General features: G+C 41.9%; 2 protein-coding genes across 4 annotated transcripts in view; one reads left to right on the top strand and one right to left on the bottom strand.

Moving 5' to 3' along the window:
• The window catches only part of LOC134456945 (SAM pointed domain-containing Ets transcription factor), a 47,766-nt gene extending 43,537 nt beyond the window's left edge, over positions 1-4,229 (top strand). For 2 of the 3 annotated variants that reach the window (XM_063208616.1, XM_063208617.1), the window contains exons 5-6: positions 1,098-1,232; positions 3,159-4,229. In XM_063208616.1, coding sequence (XP_063064686.1) covers positions 1,098-1,232; positions 3,159-3,337 — 314 coding nt within the window. In that variant the 3' untranslated portion in view covers positions 3,338-4,229. The remainder of the gene's footprint in view (positions 1-1,097; positions 1,233-3,158) is intronic. The other variant, XM_063208619.1, reaches the window with a different exon arrangement.
• Positions 4,230-16,950: 12,721 nt separating this feature from the next.
• LOC134456947 (protein kinase C and casein kinase substrate in neurons protein 1-like) overlaps positions 16,951-20,000 on the bottom strand; it is a 64,655-nt gene continuing 61,605 nt past the window's right edge. The window contains exon 10 of the mRNA XM_063208621.1: positions 16,951-18,609. Within this exon, the coding sequence (XP_063064691.1) occupies positions 18,500-18,609 (110 nt within the window). The 3' untranslated portion in view covers positions 16,951-18,499. The remainder of the gene's footprint in view (positions 18,610-20,000) is intronic.

Consider the following 20,000-nt stretch of genomic DNA (forward strand, 5'->3'; position numbering starts at 1 on the left):
ATATCATTCATTGGCAATGTGCAGTGTGAGACAAGTGCATGCTTTGAAATATGTTAAAACAAAGTAGTGAAAATTACTATTGATGGTCTAAAATATATATATATATATTTTGAGTTCTGAGTCAGGAGTTCATCCAGCTTATCAGTCGAGTATCTCTAAAATCCTCAACTCTAAATCAAGCCATGCATATTGTATGAAAAATGTGTACATTGTAAATGTACACTACAATGTCTGAATGTAGGCCTACTGTCAAATCATGAGTGGATAGCACTTTATTTTATGGTGTCCTCGCTAGTGTATGTAGCCTACAAGTACTGTATCAAAATATAGGCCAAAGCTTAATATGTAGGCCTACTTGTTCACAGCTAACCCTAATACTAAGGTACAGTGTAAGTACATAATGTTTCATGCTATTAAATAATTTATTACACTGATGAATGGCTGATACCTACACTGTAAAACATGCATGGACAACTTTATTGATAAAAATTAAAGAGGGACACATTTTTTCATCGCTACCATTTGACTGCAACTCTGACAGTTTGAGGCGCAGTTGGTGGCTCCCCTTTAAAGCAATATTTTCATTGACTTTCACGCAACTCCCTTACAGTAAAACTTTTATATTAGGCTACAGATCGCTATTAAGTTAGCTTATTATATCATCTTGGGATTTTATTATGCCGTTTACGTATGCCTATTGTTCGCTTGATCAGGCCTTGAGCGACAGGCAAGAAGTAGCTTTGGCATTGACATGATTTACGGGGGGGACCCACATGTCAATTTCTCTTTAGGGCACAAATCACAAATCACCAACCCATTTGTTGTGTTTTGGAGGAGTGCGTTTTGACAGCAGTTAGATGTTTACCTTCCACTTGTGCTGGTCCAGGAACAGAGGAGTTGTAGGCCTATCACCAGAGCACTTTCGACAGCAAGGTGTTCAACTCGTAGCCTACTGTTCCAGGAACAGTGGAGTTGTGTTCGTACCACCTGTGTGCTTTCGACAGCAAGGTGTTTGACTCTTCCTTGTGTTGTGTTGAGAACAGCAGAAAGCTGGGTGTAGGTGTTGAAGTATTTAACCCTGTCTTGTACTGTTCCAGGAACAGAGGAGCTGTGTTCGGAGGCGGACTCCTGTTGCTCGGGGCAACCCATCCACCTGTGGCAGTTCCTTCGCGAGCTCCTGCTCAAGCCTCACACATACAGCCGCTGCATACGCTGGCTCAACAAGGACAAGGGTGAGTGTTAGTATACAGTGTGTGTAGGTGTGTGTGTCTCTGTTTGTGTGTGTGTGTGTGTGTGTGTGTGTGTGTGTGTGTGTGTGTGTGTGTGTGTGTGTGTGTGTGTGTGTGTGTGTGTGTGTGTGTGTGTGTGTGTGTGTGTGTGCACATGGGTGCACGTGTGTGCATGCGTGTGTGTGCGTGCAATGTGTGTGTGTGTGTGTGTGCGTGCGTGCGTGTGTGCGTGCGTGCGTGAGAGCGCGCGTGCGTGCGTGTGTGTGCGTGTGTGTGTGTGTGTAAAGACACAGAAAGACAAATGTAGCATGTGTGTGTGTGTGTGAGAGAGAGAGATATGGAGAGAACGTGTGTGTGAAAGAGTGGGCAAAATGGAGGGAGAGATAAAGAGAAAAGAAAAAAGATGAGTGAAAGTGGTGTGAGAGTGGTGCAGGTGTGATGTGGGATGTGGCCTGGGGGAAAGAGGCACATGAGAAATTGTCATAATTTGTCAATATGACGGACAGCCCTTAGCAGAGAATTTCAACATGCCATGTTCAACATGCCGTTGTGCTGCTCACTCTATGTTTGACTTGCTAGTAGGTCTATACCTGAGATCCTTTCCGAGATCCTGCCCAGCTAATGGGGGTATGGGTTTGTTTATGTATAATTAGATTCATCATCTTAACATAGGCCTACTGTAGCCCAGTGTTTCTCAACCTTGGGGTGCTGCGTGCCCCCCGGGGTGCCGTGGCTGACACTTTGTGGAACTGAGCTAAATAAATAAATAAATGAATAAGTAATGTAATATAATACATATTTGTCTAAAATAATAAATGAATGCTTAGTCAGTGGAATCTTTCATCCACCATTTACGCACAATAAAGTAAATTTAGGTCACCACATGGCCAACACATAGCGTGTCTAAGATAAAGCTGCAACTTCGAACGTCTCCAAATGTGTTCCTTTCTAAGCTTGTGTGGTAGGCCTATCGGATGCAAATGCATGTTACGGCTTGGTGGTTTGGGGTGCCTTGAGATTTTTCATGAATTGAAAGGGTGCCTCGCCTAAAAAAAAGGTTGAGAAACACTCAACAATAGCATTCAAGTTAGCGTATCGTTGGCGTTATAAAATTCCTGCTGATGTTGCAAAACTTTTTGGACAGGATCTCTGAGATAAGAGTGAAGTGTGAAGACAAAAAATGTCTGTACCCGAGTCAAGAGTACAGTAGAGCGAGTGAGCAACACAACAGCATGATGACATTGGCACGCATTCTAAATTTAACATAACGTGCCTGAACCTGTGCCCTTTGGCGGAGCGCCTGCGGTTTACAGGAGAGTTACTTAATATAACGGCAAAAGCAGAGAATTCACACACTTCAGTAACACAGGTGCTGAACAAAAACAGACGAGGGCTGAAAATAAATGACAGAAGTTTGCATTACAACACTGATCTATGCTTCCAAACCTTTAATAGCACAATGTTTCAGACGCTCAGTCTTTCATGAAAGTGCAACCTTACTTATAACTATCATGTTTCCAACAGGCATCTTCAAAAATAGAGCAAACCGCAAACTGAACCTGTGCCCTTCCTTTGGCTCAGTGCCTGCTTATGGTTTACTGGTGGCAGAGTACTGTAGCCTCTTTGTTCCTGCAGGCCTGTTCACTCTTTCCTGAAAACACTCAACAACAACATTGCTATGACAATACTTAGTGTCTTAACCCCTTTAATATAATCGTATTAACCCCTAATAATCTTATTGTCACCAAAATGTTAATAATGACCAAGTCTTAATGTTAATTAAAAGTGAAGGGGCCTACCAGCAGGCCTATCTACAAAAAGAGGCTAGGTAACAAACTTGGTCATTGCAGTATTTTTTTTAACAGGTTATAACAGTGACTGTGCACAAAGACGTACCCAACCTAACTATGACTGTCATGTCTTCAACAGGCATCTTCAAAATAGAGGATTCGGCACACGTGGCCAAGCTGTGGGGCATCCGCAAGAACCGACCCGCCATGAACTATGACAAGCTGAGCCGCTCCATCCGGCAGTACTACAAGAAGGGCATCATCAAGAAACCAGACGTATCGCAGAGACTAGTCTATCAGTTTGTCCACCCTGTGTGATCGACGGAGGAATGCAAAGATGGATACATGGATGGATGGATGGATGGATGAAGTGTTCACTCATTCAGTCACTGAATCCTTACTGTGAACTGTGTCGACAAAGCAATGTCTTTGTTTTTTTTCTTGTGGTGGTTTGAAACGTGTAGGCTACATGATGTGTCACGTTTTCACTGTTGTTACAGTACATCTTCATCATTAAGGAAGCTTGTATATGACAAGGGTCCAAGTATCGTTCTACACTGCACTGGGATACTTTGGTAAAGACGTCACGAAGACCAGTTACAGTATGTTCTGTTGGGATACTTTGCTGGCTGGTGTACCCAAAACACAGAGGTCTTTGTACCTCTAGGCTACTGTTGTTCCCTAAAAAGTTTAAGGCCGTCAGCCCTTTACTGGGGTGCCTTGGTAACAGTAACAGTAACAGTAACAGTTTACCTGAACTGAGTGAAAAAGGTAGGCTATATATTATTCTACTGTCACTTCAGTGTCTGTTGTTTAGTGACAGTTTTATCCTAAAATCTTAAAGGTCTGCAATCCTCCTATCACGGCACTTTAGTAACATTTGTAAATGTCAAGCCCAACAAAGTCCTTTTTGATTTCTCCAGTGTCTATTGTAAATATTATTGTGGGTATTTCAATGACCATATGGGTGGAGCTGTACAACATGTGGGTACTTTTACTGATTAATGTTAATATTGGACCCTACTATGCCCTGTAGGGGTACTTTAGTCACTATAGCAAATATAAAGGCCTATAACCTGCTACTGGGGTGCCTTACGGTGATACTGTACCATTTTTAGAAATAAGCTCATATTACACCTCATATTACGCCTCATATTTACCTTTCTCCTGTACTTCCCGACACTCTCTGAGTACAGCATTGCACATTTTACCTCCAAGCTAGCAGTTAACATTGAGTCCTAGAGCTGCCGTCTAGCTGGTCTCTAGGACTCAATGTTAACTGCTAGCTTGGAGGTAAAATTTGCACTGCCATATGCAGAGTACGATTGAAAGTACTGAAGAAAGGTAAAACTCAATCATTTAACTCAAAGAGAGGTGTAAAATAAGCTTATTTCCAAAAATGGGACAGAACCACTTTAAACATGCAAGGCCTGCATTCTTCATTTGGGATACATTAGTGCCTGTTGCTGCCTTAGCAGCTCCAACGAACTGCCTTCTCATTTGCAAATCCTGCCTTTCATTTCACTATGTTTTATTTTGTTTTATTTCATGGGTTAAAGTAGACTTTCTTCCTATTAGGATCTGAAAATATATAGGCCTATATAAAAAAATATAAAATGGGTATGTATCTTTGTAGAAAAAAAAGAAAACACAAAGCTTGCATATGAGGATGTTTCATTTACTTGTATTCAGACATTTCATTGTTTACGTATGTGTGATTGTGTGAAAGTGAAATGTCCAGAGTATGTTACACAAGCTTTTTTGTGTGTCATACGAACAGCTTCTGCCTTTTGCTGTGGGTTGTATTTATTTTAAGGGTGTTTGGGTTTATGGCGTACTATTAGGCTTTATGGTCTGGGCAAAAAGCAAACACACAGCAGCTCATGTCCATTCAGCTCGCACGAGAAACAAAATTTATGTTGCAGAGAAAGAAGCATGTGTGCAAACAGTTATAGGGTCATTTTATTGTCTTGTGTGAATGGTTAGAAAACATCTTGGAACACATTTCACTTTTCCCTGTGTGTGTGTGTGTGTGTGTGTGTGTGTGTGTGTGTGTGTGTGTGTGTGTGTGTGTGTGTGTGTGTGTGTGTGTGTGTGTGTGTGTGTGTGTGTGTGTGTGTGTGTGTGTGTGTGTGTGTGTGTGTGTGTGTTTGTGTCTGTGTGTGTGTGTGTTTGTGTCTGTGTGTGTGTGTCTGTGTCTGTGTCTGTTTGTCTATGTGTGTGTGTGTGCATGCATGCGTGAGTGCATGTGTGATTGTTTCTGTGCATGTACTGTATGTGTTTGTGTGTGTGTGTCCTTTTGCCCTTTAGCTTGTTTGAACATGGATGTACTTTTTAATTGCTTGATTGTTTAGCTCTATCAGACCTCAAGTCTATCGCGACGCTGAGGGACGTGCCATCATCTTTTTAAATGTCAAGTGTACTGAGGAGGAGGATAAACAAAGTGGCAGAGAATCATATCTGTGTTTGTCATCTCTGCCCAATAAATACCACTTCTAATTCCACTAACTGTTTTAAAGCATAAAAACAGGAACTGCCTATGTTCACACAGCTGAATATGTTGCTTGTTTAGTCCAATTGTTAGTGCTAGTTTGACAACTATCATTGTGTCATCTCCAGTCATTTCGCCGTGGTTCATTTTGATAGAAGTTCAACTCTTTAAAGCTCACACCGTTTTTGTGCGTTTGCCTGCTGGCATCTTCCACACTATATCACCTGCTGACATTGCTTCTCCCATTCATTCTATAGTACCATGGTTCATCACTTTTGAAGAATAAAACATGCTCTTTTTGTGTAGACTGCCATGGTGTTTTATTGACTGTGACCCAAGGTATAAAGCCTTAACAACCTTCAATTATTACCAAATGAGAGAAAGTTAAATAATACTTGTTCATCAACATGGTGAAACGTAAAGGAATACATGTGATACGTGTTGATTATACCACCCCCTTGTGGCTATACTGAACAACAACATCAACACCGACACTTCCAGCATTGTACTGTAGTAGCCAACTATATGACACTCCAAAGGTCATAGACACCCAAAATAACATAATTTTGAGGATGGCCATATTTCATCACTCTATTGGAGGGAATAATGCCAAGCTGAGTATGTTGAAAAGCAAGCTATTAAAATGCTTGTTGTGGTTCCACTGACTGGCAGCACTAAAGCTTTTGAGAAAGTGCCAAAACATCACTTGCTGTATAAGAGTGATTCTACGATTCGACTGCACTTTTGGCAAAAGCAAAATGTCAATCACCAGTATTTTTTTCAACTAAATTACCTAAATGTTTACATAGTGTATATATTTACATTTCCAAACAAACAAATTGCCAAGCTTAATCTTAAATCATTTGATAAATACTCTAATGAAAGCGAACATTTGCTTGATTATTTTGTCAACAGTGCTATGGACAAATACTATGTCATTTCAAACATAAAAATACTACAGAGTTGAAACAACATATGTTTGAAAGTGCTTATGTCCCTTAACAATAATGTTGTCTTTAATCTGTGCAACTGATAGCCTATAGAAAATGTGATCGTTGAGCTTCATAAGTAGGATTTTATGATTCACTGTGATACAGACTGACACATTTTTCATTATAAATCCCTGTAACGTCTGATTTGAATTTAGTCACCCTCCTTACACAAGACTTCCTTCTCCAGAGATAATCCCTAGTGTCTGTTCATAGGATTTTTCCAACACATACAGTAAGGGATCAATAGCACAAAAACACTTTCAGTCAACAGTCAACCGTGTTACTCAACTGTGTTACGGTCAACAGTGCAGGGGAACAAGTCGGCACTTTTTTTAGGAGAAAAAACAGAGCAGGCAAACCCATCTCCCTAGAACACAAATTATTTTGTTTGTTTGTCTGTCAATATGGAGATAAATTGGCAAAAACATACTCCTCCTCAACTGTCATAGCTGATGCGTAACACCATTGACGGTAACACGGCTTGACATTTCAGCCATTTTTATGGTGTTGTGCTAACTGAGGACCTCAGAAGTTCCACCACAACACCTTAATCAATTCATGTACAGTGAGGAGAATAAGTATTTGATCCCTTGCTGATTTTGTTGGTTTGCCCACTAATAAAGACATGATCATTCTATAATGTTAATGATAAAATGTATTCTAATATGGAGAGACAGAATATCAAAAAGAAAATCCAGAAAATAACTTTTTAGAATATATTTTAATTGATTTGTATTCCATTGAGTAAAATAAGTATTTGACCCCTCTAGTCAAAGAAGACAAAATACTTGGTGGCAAAGCCCTTGTTTTCTCATACAGAGGTCAGATGTTTGTTTCAGTTAATGACAATGTTTGTGGATATATTAGAAAGGATTTTTGTCCACTTTTCTTTGCAGATCATCTCTAAATCACTTAAGTTGTATGACTGTAGCTTGCCAAATGGGAGCTTCTGTTCCCTTCACAGGATTATTATAGGGCTAATGTTTGGAAACTGTCTAGGCCACTTCATAACCTTAATGTGCTTCTGCTTGGGCTACTCCTTCGTTGCTTGGGCTGTATGTTATGGGCTATTATCATATTGGGAGGCCAATCCATGACCCACCTTCAGTCTAGTGGTGGTGGGAAAGAGGTTGGCATGCAGCATTGTACGTTTACATGTCTCCCTCCATCCATTTCTTGACGATGTGAAGTTGTCCTGTGTCTTGGCCAGACAAACAACCTCAAAACATAATGTTATCACTTTCATTTATGATGTTGGAGAAGGTGTTGTTCTTGGGATCATAGGCAGCATTTCTCTTCCTCCAAACACATCGAGTTGTGTTAATGCCAAACAGTTTGATTTTGGTGTCATCTGATTCCAGCACCTCCCAATCATATCCTAATCAAGTTTGATGTTCATTGGCAAACCTCAGTTGAGCCTGAACAGGTTCCTTCTGAAGCCGGGGTACCATACATGCACTGCAGGATTTTAATCCGCTGTGGCATCAAGTGTTTCCAATAGTTTTCTTAGTGATTGAGGTCCCAGCTGCCTTGAGATCATTTCCTAGCTCCTCCCATACAGTTTTAAGGTGATTTATCTCCTTTTTTTCTGGTTATTAAATTCTCACAAGGTCAAATCTTGTATGGAACCAGAGACAGGCCTAAGATTGATGATTGATGATCATTTTGTATGTCCTAAAATTGGGAAGAAATGCACCAACAGTTTGCTCTTTAATATCCAGGAGCCCATTTCAGCCTTGTTGAGTTCTAAAATCTTGTCCCTGACATCCTTCGACAGCTTTTTGGTCTGTCCCATGTTGGCGAGTTTAGTTTGATTGATTGACTGATTCTATGGACTGATTCTGCAGATTCAATGTGTCTTTTGTGCAGGTTACTATTAACAGGTGTGTTCAATTCAGATAACAAGTTGATTGGAAGTGCCATTTGATCTGCAGGATCAGAACTCTTAATGGTTGGCAGGGGATCAAATACTTATTTCCCTCAATTAAATATAAATCAATTATTATATATTCTTTAGAGTTAATTTCGGAATTTTCTTTTTGATATTCTGTCTCTCCATATTAGAATACATATTATCATCAACATTAAAGACTGATCATGTCTTTATTAGTGGGCAAACCAACAAAATCAGCAAGTGATCAAATACTTATTCTCCTCACTGTATTTGTATGCTTTATCTTTGATTTTCTACATGGGATTTCTAATTCAGATTCTTATGAATATGTTGATAACACAGTTGACAGGCAATTTTCCCGCTATGAGAACATGAAAAAGAATGGATTAAATTATGGAAGGATGGAGCTCAAAATTGACCAAAAAGTCTTCCCATAACCTGCCAAATAGGTTATGACATCACGTGATGTTATTCGTATGGCCTAAGACCAAACCATTACTGATTTATGGAGGGGGTTTCAGACTGTGATACGGTTAACACAGTTTTCGTGGACAAACAAAATGGCAAATGTCATGTATAATGGAAAGCACAGTGGTCTTTCCGACAGCTTTGTCATATTGTGATGATTACTGTGAATCAACATTTGCAATCGTCTTGGGCAAAACAAGTTTCTTAACATGCTAATATGAAGACTGAATCTGACATTTGGAAAACAGGACGGCATGAAAACGCCCAAAACCAGTATTAAATATTCATTCTTGCTGAGGGAAATAATGCCATGTCTACACTTTCTGTATTATATGAAAGATAAATGTGTGCTAATGTCCAAAACATCATTGGATGCAGTTAATAGTTAGTGTAATTGGCAAATAAAATCCATGGACTTAAAAGCGCAGTCGAATCGTAGAATCACTCATATCACACAGTGAGATGAAAATATTTGACTGGATTTTGATCTGAGAGACACAGATATCTGAGACTGAAACTGAGAAAACTGCCATTTAAGATTTTGACTTTTTCCCAGAATATACAAGTTTAGGTCTTTAAGAAGCCCAATGCTTAAAGGGCTAACTTCACGTCTTTTCTATGGGCAAGAGGAACATAGTTCGGCCTTTAGAGGACTACCAGTATAACATTTGAGTTGGCCCCTCGAATGAAGAAGGTTCCCAAACTCTGCTGAATGCCCCTGGTGGGGAAATAAAGACCAAGTGAGCCAGAGAGACTAACGTTATTATCCCACCTGGGCAGGCCTGGCCTGCCCCGGGCACTTTTGGCTTAAAGGGGCCCATCATAATTAGCACCGCAGAACTGACTGACCGGTGGGCCCCGCACCCTCTTTTCTGGAAATAGGGGCCCACGAGGATGTGGGGTCCACCGGGAAATACCTGCTATGCCAGATGGCCAGTCCAGCCCTGCACCTGGGTAGTATGGGAAAGGCCTTGCATGCTCATTCCCTTGGCCCATACCCTGTGCCAATACAAACCAAACACATTTGGTAGATAACTTTTAATGGCACATGCAGGAGGTTTGCCAAATCAAACCATACATGTGCAGTGAACACATTTGAAAGACAAATGGTCTAGGAGCTTCAACATACAGGTGTTTTGCAACATCCAGGCTATATCACACCCATATTTGCAGATTTTTTTTTTACATTTTAAATGTTTTGCGGCTTTTCCACTCATTTACATTGACTGCCAAGCACAGGTCTACTGTACATGCAAAAAAACGGCTGTCTGGATTTCTGCGACGAGTGGGGGCCCGTGTCCATTCTAGTGTTTTTTTTCTAGCTCTGTGAGTGGAAACTTGTGCAGGGCTGGATTGGTAATCTGGCATACAGGGCATTCCCCAGATGGCAGAGTCCCCAGGCAGGGGCTGATACAGCTGTTTATTTTGTTTCTCTTCCCATTGGTCCTTCTACAGAAGATTGAGTCGAGCAGGATACATATACTACGAACACAGTTTGGGTCTTTCTCAAAACCTAGGACAATGTCCTTCCAAGTGTATCAGCCTAATTAGTCACGCCCAGTGATTGGATACTCTGTGGTGAACTCTACAGAATATCCAATCACTGGGTGTGACTAATAAAGAGTATCCAATCACTGGGTGTGACTAATTAGACTGATACACTTGGTAGGACACTTGGGTCACAAGCACAAGTGGAGGACGCAAGGTTGCATATTGGAACGCACCCTCTGTGTCCATGTCATCACACCTTGGTAGCCTGGGAAATCCCATGATGCCTTGCGGGCTCGTTACCTCACGGCATGTGATGCGGCATTGAGTGTTTTGCCAGGCAGCCTGCCCTCAGGCCAAAAACAAACGTTAAATGGAAAGTAAACAAATTTGATTGACGATTATTGGTGACCTCTGACAGCTTCCCTTATACGGGAGGATTGCCAAACCAAGTTCTGTACTCCTGCGGTTGGTGCGACAACCAGACTACCCCCCACCCTCCTCCCACACACACACACACACACACACACACACCCCTGACACCCCCACACGCACATGCACGCACGCACGCGCTTGAGCACACGCACGCACGCGCTTGAGCACACGCATGCACACACACACACACACACACACACACACACACACACACACACACACACACACACACACACACACACACACACACACACACACACACACACACACACACACACACACACACACACACACACACACACACACACACACACACACACACACACACACACACTTAAGTCACAGACAGTCCAAGACACAAGTGTGGCATGTTTTTTTTCTCAACAAACGTGTTACCCTCTCCATTCCATATTGCAATATTAACATCACTACAACAATTTAGATCCAGGTTGCATGTTACTATCATCATCACCATCATCATCATCATCATTGAAATAGTCATCACTGATGTCAGTCATAATTATCATCATCATCATCATCATCATTGTAATCATCATGGTCTTTATGCATATTGAAATGAACGTTATGTTATATTTAGATGGACAGGCACTACACCAGTTAGGAGATCAAAATACACCACTAACTATGGACATACGGTAGCTACATCGTCTAGGACTGCTAAAATAGAGTTCTCACAACATAAGCTGTCGTTCTGTTCATACTGTATGTGTGCATAAGGAAGAAAAAACATAAAAAAGCATATTTTTTTTACATGTACACTTGTTCTTCACTGTTTCAACTTACGTACATAGGTTGTCATGTTCTACTCAACACAGTTGTACAGTTACAATAGAATAGAATCTTTAAATTACATCATCATATACAAATGTGACGGGCACACGTGGAGCACACGCGTTGGATTTTTTTTTTTTTTTCTTGCTGTTGTTTATACAGGTATGGTACATTGACAATTCCATTCCAATCAAAATAAAATCAATACAATGGTGCCTATTGATTGTTAGGGTTATGTCCATTTTTTTCCTTTGTTCTTTTTGATAACATTTACAAGTATGACACTATTTTTTTAAGTTTGTGTTCAATCACTTGCATTGCATTTTTTTTTTCTCTTTCATTTTTTTTGTAATGTCTACATTAACACAACTCATACACACTGGATATGATAAAGACATTGGTTTATCCCAAAAATATTCTTCAAAACATTTTGCATGTATATACTGTATGTCTGTTATATCTGTTTATACCTGTCTGACATACCATGAACTATGCATGTCTGCCTTGATGTGTGTGTGTGTGTGTGTGTGTGTGTGTGTGTGTGTGTCTTTGTGCATGTGTGTGCATACTGTATACTGTGTGAGTGTCTACTGTGTGTTGCATCATAATAAACTGTATATACCAGGACTATTCAACTATAATTTCATTTGGGCCACATTTCGAAACCAAGAACTCAAGTTGGCCCGCACATTTTCAGACATCACCAACACATGGCAATGACACTTTTTAAACACGTTCTTCTAACCTTAAAGTGTTTATGAAACGAAAACAAACGGTCATTCCCATTAAAGCCTTGCTTTTTCTGATAGCATCGATGAGACTTTGAACCCAATCATCCTGGAGGAACTTGTGAAAATGGCAACTCAAAGTGTGAATTCTGTGAAATTTGGTGTGACTAATGAGCTGGGCTGTGACATCATAGAGGGGAGTCCCTGGTTTGCTAGTATGGCGATCTGAGAAAACAACACACATTTGATGGACCCACATCTTATAAAGGAACCAAAATTCTGATACAAACATCAGCGTGTCAAAAAACCACACATCCAACCTCATGAGAAAAAAAAAAAACAGCAGCACAAATCTATTTCAGAGGCACTGATACATCTGCAGAAAGTGACATGTCTGACAGGCGAAGTGACGATTGTTGACATAGCCTGACAGTTCGTTTTGTTTATGGTTACGGTTGCTAAGGGCGCTTTGCCATGACCCACAGATGACATGGCGTGTGTATTTGTTGACAAATGGGGGGCATTTTGATTCAATTGCGCGATATAGTGTGATTGAAATGCATGTAGGCTACATGCAAAAATATCAACTAGAGAAAAAACTGAGGTATTAGGCTGTTGGAAAAACGCCCTATATAGCCTGAGTCCTCAGCATATTTTTAGCGTTTATCATTATTATTATTTTTTGTGCTCAAAATCACAGGCGTCGCGTGTCCCTCAGCCGGACTCTGAGGACGAGGTGTGTCCAAACGTCAGCCACACGTGCACCACAATACGCTATGTGCATCTCTGTTTATTCGCTAAGCAGTAGCCCAATCTGTGAGTTGGCTGTCCTCGACTGAGAGCACCACGCTGATGTGCGGATATCCTCCCAAAACCAATTTATTGACCAGTTGAATGGCAATCAATAAAAAGTGCATATTCCGAGAGCATTCGCATCGGTTTGGCATGTAATGTGCATTACCCTTTCCTGAAAACAACATACAAAGCAGATGGACAAGGTAAAACGAGTAGCCTAAAGCAAAGCAGTGCACTCACCTGTCTTCGTGCCCGAGCAGTTACAGGGGCAGTTTCAGTCTGCACGCCGGCGATGTCAATTGTTGGAACTGCTTGAGGCAATAGCATTCTCTTCAGTCCAACCATGCCCGCTACCTCCACATTTGTGGTGAAGCACAAGGGGTGGAAATGTGCCGAGCACAACAGTGACCACGAGCTGGCTTCAAAACCACGCATTGGATCCACAGAGCCCTAGCTTGATTTAGCCTTCTCCTTGTCGGCCACAGTTCCATCATTCTTCACAGAAGGGAACTTGTGCAAAGATATTCCTTCTGTCAAGTAGTCATTTTTGCAGCTGGCACCGTTCGGCCCTCCAGCAACACACTGCTTGACACTGCGCTTTGTTTTGGTACTAGCCGCCATTGATCTGAACAAGGTGGAATGAGGTGAACTCACCCCTTCTATGTCACGCATATCATTTGCATAAAATTTGCATGTCACCAAAAAAACACTTTTTGGGAACGTTTTAACATGACTTTTAGGACAAAATATCACCCAGACAATATCCCATTTTATTCACAAGGCTTAGAACTTTCAGAATCTGTCCTGGAAATGGTCAAATTCCTTTACTTTGTTTTCGTTTCATAAACACTTTAAACTTATTGTTCCTTGAATGTTCAATGTACAAGCCAAGCAAGAGATTCCGAAGAAAATCATGCGTTGTACTGCAGTATTTAAACAGCAATGTACCGTATATTGCTACAGATTGGGAGGGGGGGGGCACATCTGGGTTGCATGTGGCCCATCGCATGTGCCTTGTCTGGGCCGCATATGGCCGTGTTTGGGCCGGATGTGGCCGTATCTGGGCCGCATGTGGGCGTGTCTGGGCCAGATGTGGCCATGTCTAGGCCAATTGAATGGGCCTGGTATATACTGTACTGTGGATGCAGGATACTGTGATCTGAACTGTGATATATGTGATGGGCTTCTTTTTGCTAGGCTGGACAGCTGGAGATAAGACAACTAGGACCACTAGGAGCTGGTGATGGACCTCTCTCTCAAATTCCCGCGCTCTCTCTCTCTATCAGTCTTTCATCCCTTTTTTCCTCTTCATGCCATTCAACCAACTGTGTCTACTCTTCCCCAGCAAGAACAATTTAATCATGAGTTATTCATGTTTATTCGTTTTAATTTTCAATTCCATTTTTTTTGGCGGCATGATTTCTCATCATTGACCACACGTTTTTATTTTTTTTGCAATTGAAGTTTTTTTCTTTGTTTACTTTCATCTCATGTTTTGGCAATGAGAGTCGCATTTCACATCTGCTGCACTGTCACCAAGTAAGGGTCACAGTAGCGCCATCACGTCACCTGTCCCTGTGCAGGTGGTAATTTTTGAAGCGTATAGCTACTAAAAGTTATAATAGGTGTGTGTAGGTAGGTAGGTAGTGGATGCACTCAGGAGAGAACTAGCTATTTTAAACCCCCCCCCACATGATAAACAGTATATAGATACCACCACAGCACCACAGCCAGCACTCTTGGAGAAGAAGCAGCAACTGTGCTCAGGTTACAGACACACACAGGGCTCTGAATTAACTTTTTTTTCATCACCGGCCAAAATCGCTAGTAGATACTAATCTTACTTGCCAAAGACACGCTCACTAGAGTGGCAAGTCAGAGTGGCAAGTAAGTTTCAATTTTCTACCCGTCAAACTGAAATTTCACCAGTATTTGGCTGATTGGCTGGTGTTATTTTAGAGCCCTGTTGTACACACACAAGAGCAGTCGAATCCTGACCCACCACCACTACCCGCCTGTTCTCTACATCCACTACGCACTCCCCTATGCTGGACACAGTAACATGTGCGGTGATGATTCAACACTGTTCTGAGCATATATGGACCAAGTCGATTTAGTGTTAAATTCAACTCTTTGAGTGTTGAATTCATAACCAGAGAGTCTCTAACTGAACATATTTTGAACATATATGGCTTCAGAGTGTTAAATTCAACACTCAAAGAGTTCAAATTTAACACTAACATCGATATGGGACCAGTGTTGAATGAACACAGCAACATTGACCGTAGTGTGTTATTTGGATGCTGAAAGACAGAAGCGCATCTTGTTTGCTTTGATTTACTGCAGGTGCAACGGGACAGTAGTCCTCTGTGTGGTGGGTGGTGGAGAAGAGATTTGGTTGCTTAGTTGCAGTGGAGGACAACAAACACACACGCAAACACGCACACAAACACGCACACACACACACACAATGCTAAGGTGGCTCAGTTTGAAATCTGCTGCAGGTGCTGTGGGTGGAGCAGGTGTTTGTCAGCGTGTGTGTGTGTGTTGTGTGTGTGTGTGTGTGTGTGTGTGTGTGTGTGTGTGTGTGTGTGTGTGTGTGTGTGTGTGTGTGTGTGTGTGTGTGTGTGTGTGTGTGTGTGTGTGTGTGTGTCTGTGTCTGTGTGTGTGTGGTGTTCATGATGTCACACACACCTCTTCTCTCCTCCCCAGCAACACCATCATCAGCACAACAGGGTCAACGGAAAAACACAAACAAACAAACAAAGCCAACAGACCATAGAGAGAGGAGAGAAGAAGAAAAAAACAAAACAAACAAAAACATAATGGAATGAAAAATGACACCAACATAACAAGAGGCATACAGTTATGCAATACTTGCATATGATGCACTTGCATTCCCTCACACACAAACATACCACATTAACAAGTGTGGGAGGACTTTTTTTGAAATCAGTGGTCAGTCACAGTGGGTTAGGTTTGCCTCCCGTGTAGAACCATCAGTCCAGAATGCTATTTGAGGCTTCGCTCTAGTCTGCTCTCATGACCACTGGGCTACATTCATATCAGGTGAAGTATAGGATAGCAATAATATATGTAGTGTAGTGGGAGCATCACACTTCTTTTTGTTTAATAATACGATATTAGCCACCGCGGGCCTTTTTCTGCACCTTCGACACAGCAATTAACACCTCGACATGCAAAGTTAACAGTACAGTGCCGATGTCTGCTGCTTACGCAGGGACACCAGCACAAATGCCAAGTATAGACACAGAAGGCAAACTATAAGTATCCACACTACTGTTTCACAGACTGGTAAGTTCATCTTGGTAGAAGAAGAAGAAGAAGCACTACATCAGCGTGTAGTGTTGTTTTTGCGACATGATATGATGTAGTCCCAACACGTGCTAGTTCGAGTACAATGACGTTAGCCACTTTTTTGTTGCTGTTGATATATATATGTATATATGTAAAAAAAAGAAGTGCTAACACGTACACATGTTAATGTGAACCATGGTGATATGGACGTGGGAAAAAAATAAAAAGTGAAACACAGAGAAGCGAATGCCACACACATTAAAAATGCCACACCCCCAATGCCACGTCCTGAAAAAATGCCCGGGGAAATTACACAGAGTCTTTCGTTTCGTTTCATTTCATTTCATTTTTTCCCCATTTCTCACGTCTCTCTCTCGCTCTCGCTCTCCCCGAGTCTGTCCTTTTCCGAGTCTGTGGTCACGGTGGTGTGTGGTGTGGTGTGAGCATTATAGCATCCTGAAGAGATGGCCTGACAGCAGTCGCAGCAGGGGAGTGAAGGAGTGGAGGACGGGAGGGAGGGGAGCCAAGTTGCATAGTGCATGCTTCTATGCAAGCAGGGATCCAGTGATACGAGATAAAGAGATATACTGTAGAGAGATATATCTCTAAGATATAGAGAAAGAGAGAGAGATACGAGTGAGAGAGAGTGAGAGAGAGAGAGAGAGAGAGAGAGTGAGACGACAGCACTGCACCACACACCGCACCAGCACCAGAGGGGTCACACCACCGGAGGAATTAGCATCAAAACAAACTAACAAAAAACCAAAAACCAAAAAACAAATAGCAACTCTTTTCTTGACGTAGTCTACACAAGATTGTCAGGTAACCGCCATAAGAATGATGTGACACGTGTCAGGAACATTAATGACACATTATTGATGTTCATGACTGTTGTCATAATGTGCCATTTTTGTTTCTAGAATCTCATGTCACCCAAACAATGCCAAGGTGACATTCTTACTGTATGTCATTGCTATACCAGTTATATGACACCCTTGTGTTAGACCACGTCAAAGAAAGTGTGACCAGAAAAATATAAGCATGGAAGGTGTGTGGGGTGGCCGCTGTGGGGGAAGGGGCCATAGGGGATGGAGGCGGGCGGCATAAAAGATGGGTGTGGTCATCATCGCAGAGATCCTTTAGTTTGGTAGAGGGTGTCCTATCCACTGTGGCTACGTAGCTAGTTAGCTGCATGAATGCTATTATTGTACTACTAACTATTTATGTTGCTGTTGATGTGATACATGTGATAACCTGTAAGACAATGTACTGCTACATCGACCCCCATGTGTATGTGTATGTGTGTGTGTTTTTGTGTGTGTCTGTCTATGTGTGCATACGTGTGTGAATGTGTGATATGTGTGTGTGTATACATACATGATGCTCAACTTATGGAGGCCAATGTAACAGTACACTGGAGCTATAGCAGTAGTCTCAAGTGTGCTTCCTTATGTAGGTACGTAAAGCGTGACTAGCATGAACATGGGAATAAATGCCTCACCTCTCATGCGTGTAAACCCCCACCCCATCGCCCACCCCACCCAGCTGATAAATATATACTGTATAGATGACGTTAATGATTCTTTTTTTCTGCATAACTTTTTGTCATCACTTTAGCTTACTAAGATTATTACTGTGTTATTTATTCATTTATTTTTTTGAATGATACTGCTTCACACTGTGTGTGGGGTTGGTTGGTGGGTGGGATTGTTTGGTTGGTACGGTAAGTACTGGGGCCAAGGGATATGTACTGTACGTAGCTGTGTAGTGTAGCTCCTAAGTAGGTCTCTGGCTAGGCTAGGCTAGGCTAGGCTAGGCTAGGCTAGGCAGGCAGGCAGGTTGCAGGACTCCTCCTCCTCTGCTGCGGGTTACAATCTGAGCTGCCTCCCCATCGCCCATCACCATGGCGGCTGGATCGGCCTCCTGTCATGTCAAACCATCATGTCACATCATCCTGTCTGTCCTCCCATCATCCACCCATCTCTCCTCCTCCTCTACTCCTCCTCTCCTCTTCTCTCATCCTCCTCTTCCTCTTCCTCTCGTCTCCTCTCCTTCCTCCCTTGGCGGTGGTGGCGTTAGCTAGATCTCCTCCACATAGTTGGCCGGATACAGGCCCGAGCGGCCGCTGTCCAGGCGCCCTCTGCACCAGCCCTGGTCGTCCTCCTCCTCCGTCTTGATAAATTCGTCACCTGCGGGACAACGACAAGCCTTCAATTAGTTCAATTCAGGGTTTTTTTCATATTATTTTGGGGTTTTGTACCTTTTACTTTACTTTACAAGACAGTTAGAGGCGCGACAGGAAACGAGTGGGTAGAGAGACAGGGAAGGCTCAGCAAATAACCTCAGGCCGGAATCAAACCCCGCTCGCTGGTGGAGCAGTGCAGTGCCCAGTCAGTTGAGCCATGGCTGGGCTCATTTACAGTTTCATTGTTTAATTAACCTAAGAACCTTTAAAGCGGCCTGACAACATTACGTGATATAACAAAATCCATGGTGAAGATCATTATGAATTATGAATGAATTATAATGAAAAGTCATTTATATTGCCTCTTAGGCAAGGCGAGGTAAGGCAATTTTATTTTTTTAGATAGTGCACTTTGTACACAAATGCATTTCAATGTGCATTTATGACTATAAAGCACTACAGGACAAAATCCAAATTCCTTGGGGGGTTGGTCTGCACTCTCTGAGAGCTCGCTGTTGTTATGATTGTTGCTTACCGCCATCCTCAAGTGTCACATTCAAATATGCCCTGGGGTTGGTACTTGAACATGAATGTCATTTTCAGTGAAATACAGGCAGTAGCAGACAAAAAGCACCACCATCATCCTTGTTATTTTCACTGGGAAAATGATGATGATGATTATTATTATTATTAGTAGTAGTAGTAGTAGCAGTAGTAGTAGTAGTAGTAGTAGTAGTAGTAGTAACAGTAGTAGTAGTAGTAGTAGTAGTAGTAGTAGTAGTAGTAACAGTAGTAGTAGTAGTAGTAGTAGTAGTAGTCCGCTGAATCGGTGCGTGCTGGTGAATTTGAGCATATTAATATGCCGTCAACATCGTCTAAAATATTCCATATGGTAATAAATGTTGCCAACACATTTACGCTTCTTCACCACTCTGTGCTATGGTTATCTGAGAGAGAGAGAGAGTGAGAGAGAGAAAGAGAGAGAGTGTGTGTGTGTGTATGTGTATGTGTATGTGTGCGCGCCCGTGTGTGCGCGTGAGTGAATGTGTATTGAGAGAGAAAGAGAGAGAGAGAGATATCATATATATATACAGTTTTTTTAAATCCTTCTGGATTATGGGTTATTGGGTCATTGATCTCTCAATACAAACCTGGGGTAGATTTCTCAAAGGCGAAGTAGCTAGTCGGTTAGCAACTTTGCAGAGTAGATACTATAAAAGTTGCTAACTCCTGTGTCTCGAACGTTAGCATACGAAGTAACTACTGCTTGGAGTAATGTGCACTCTGAAGTAGTGGTGACTTTGAAAGTGAGGCGCCTCCTATCCGTATCTCGACAGTGAAGTTGAAGTACAGCTGGAGTAGATCCATTGAGTCCAGACATCACCTCAGCCACCC

This window comes from Engraulis encrasicolus, chromosome 10, assembly GCF_034702125.1.
Source record: "Engraulis encrasicolus isolate BLACKSEA-1 chromosome 10, IST_EnEncr_1.0, whole genome shotgun sequence".
NCBI lineage: Eukaryota > Metazoa > Chordata > Actinopteri > Clupeiformes > Engraulidae > Engraulis > Engraulis encrasicolus.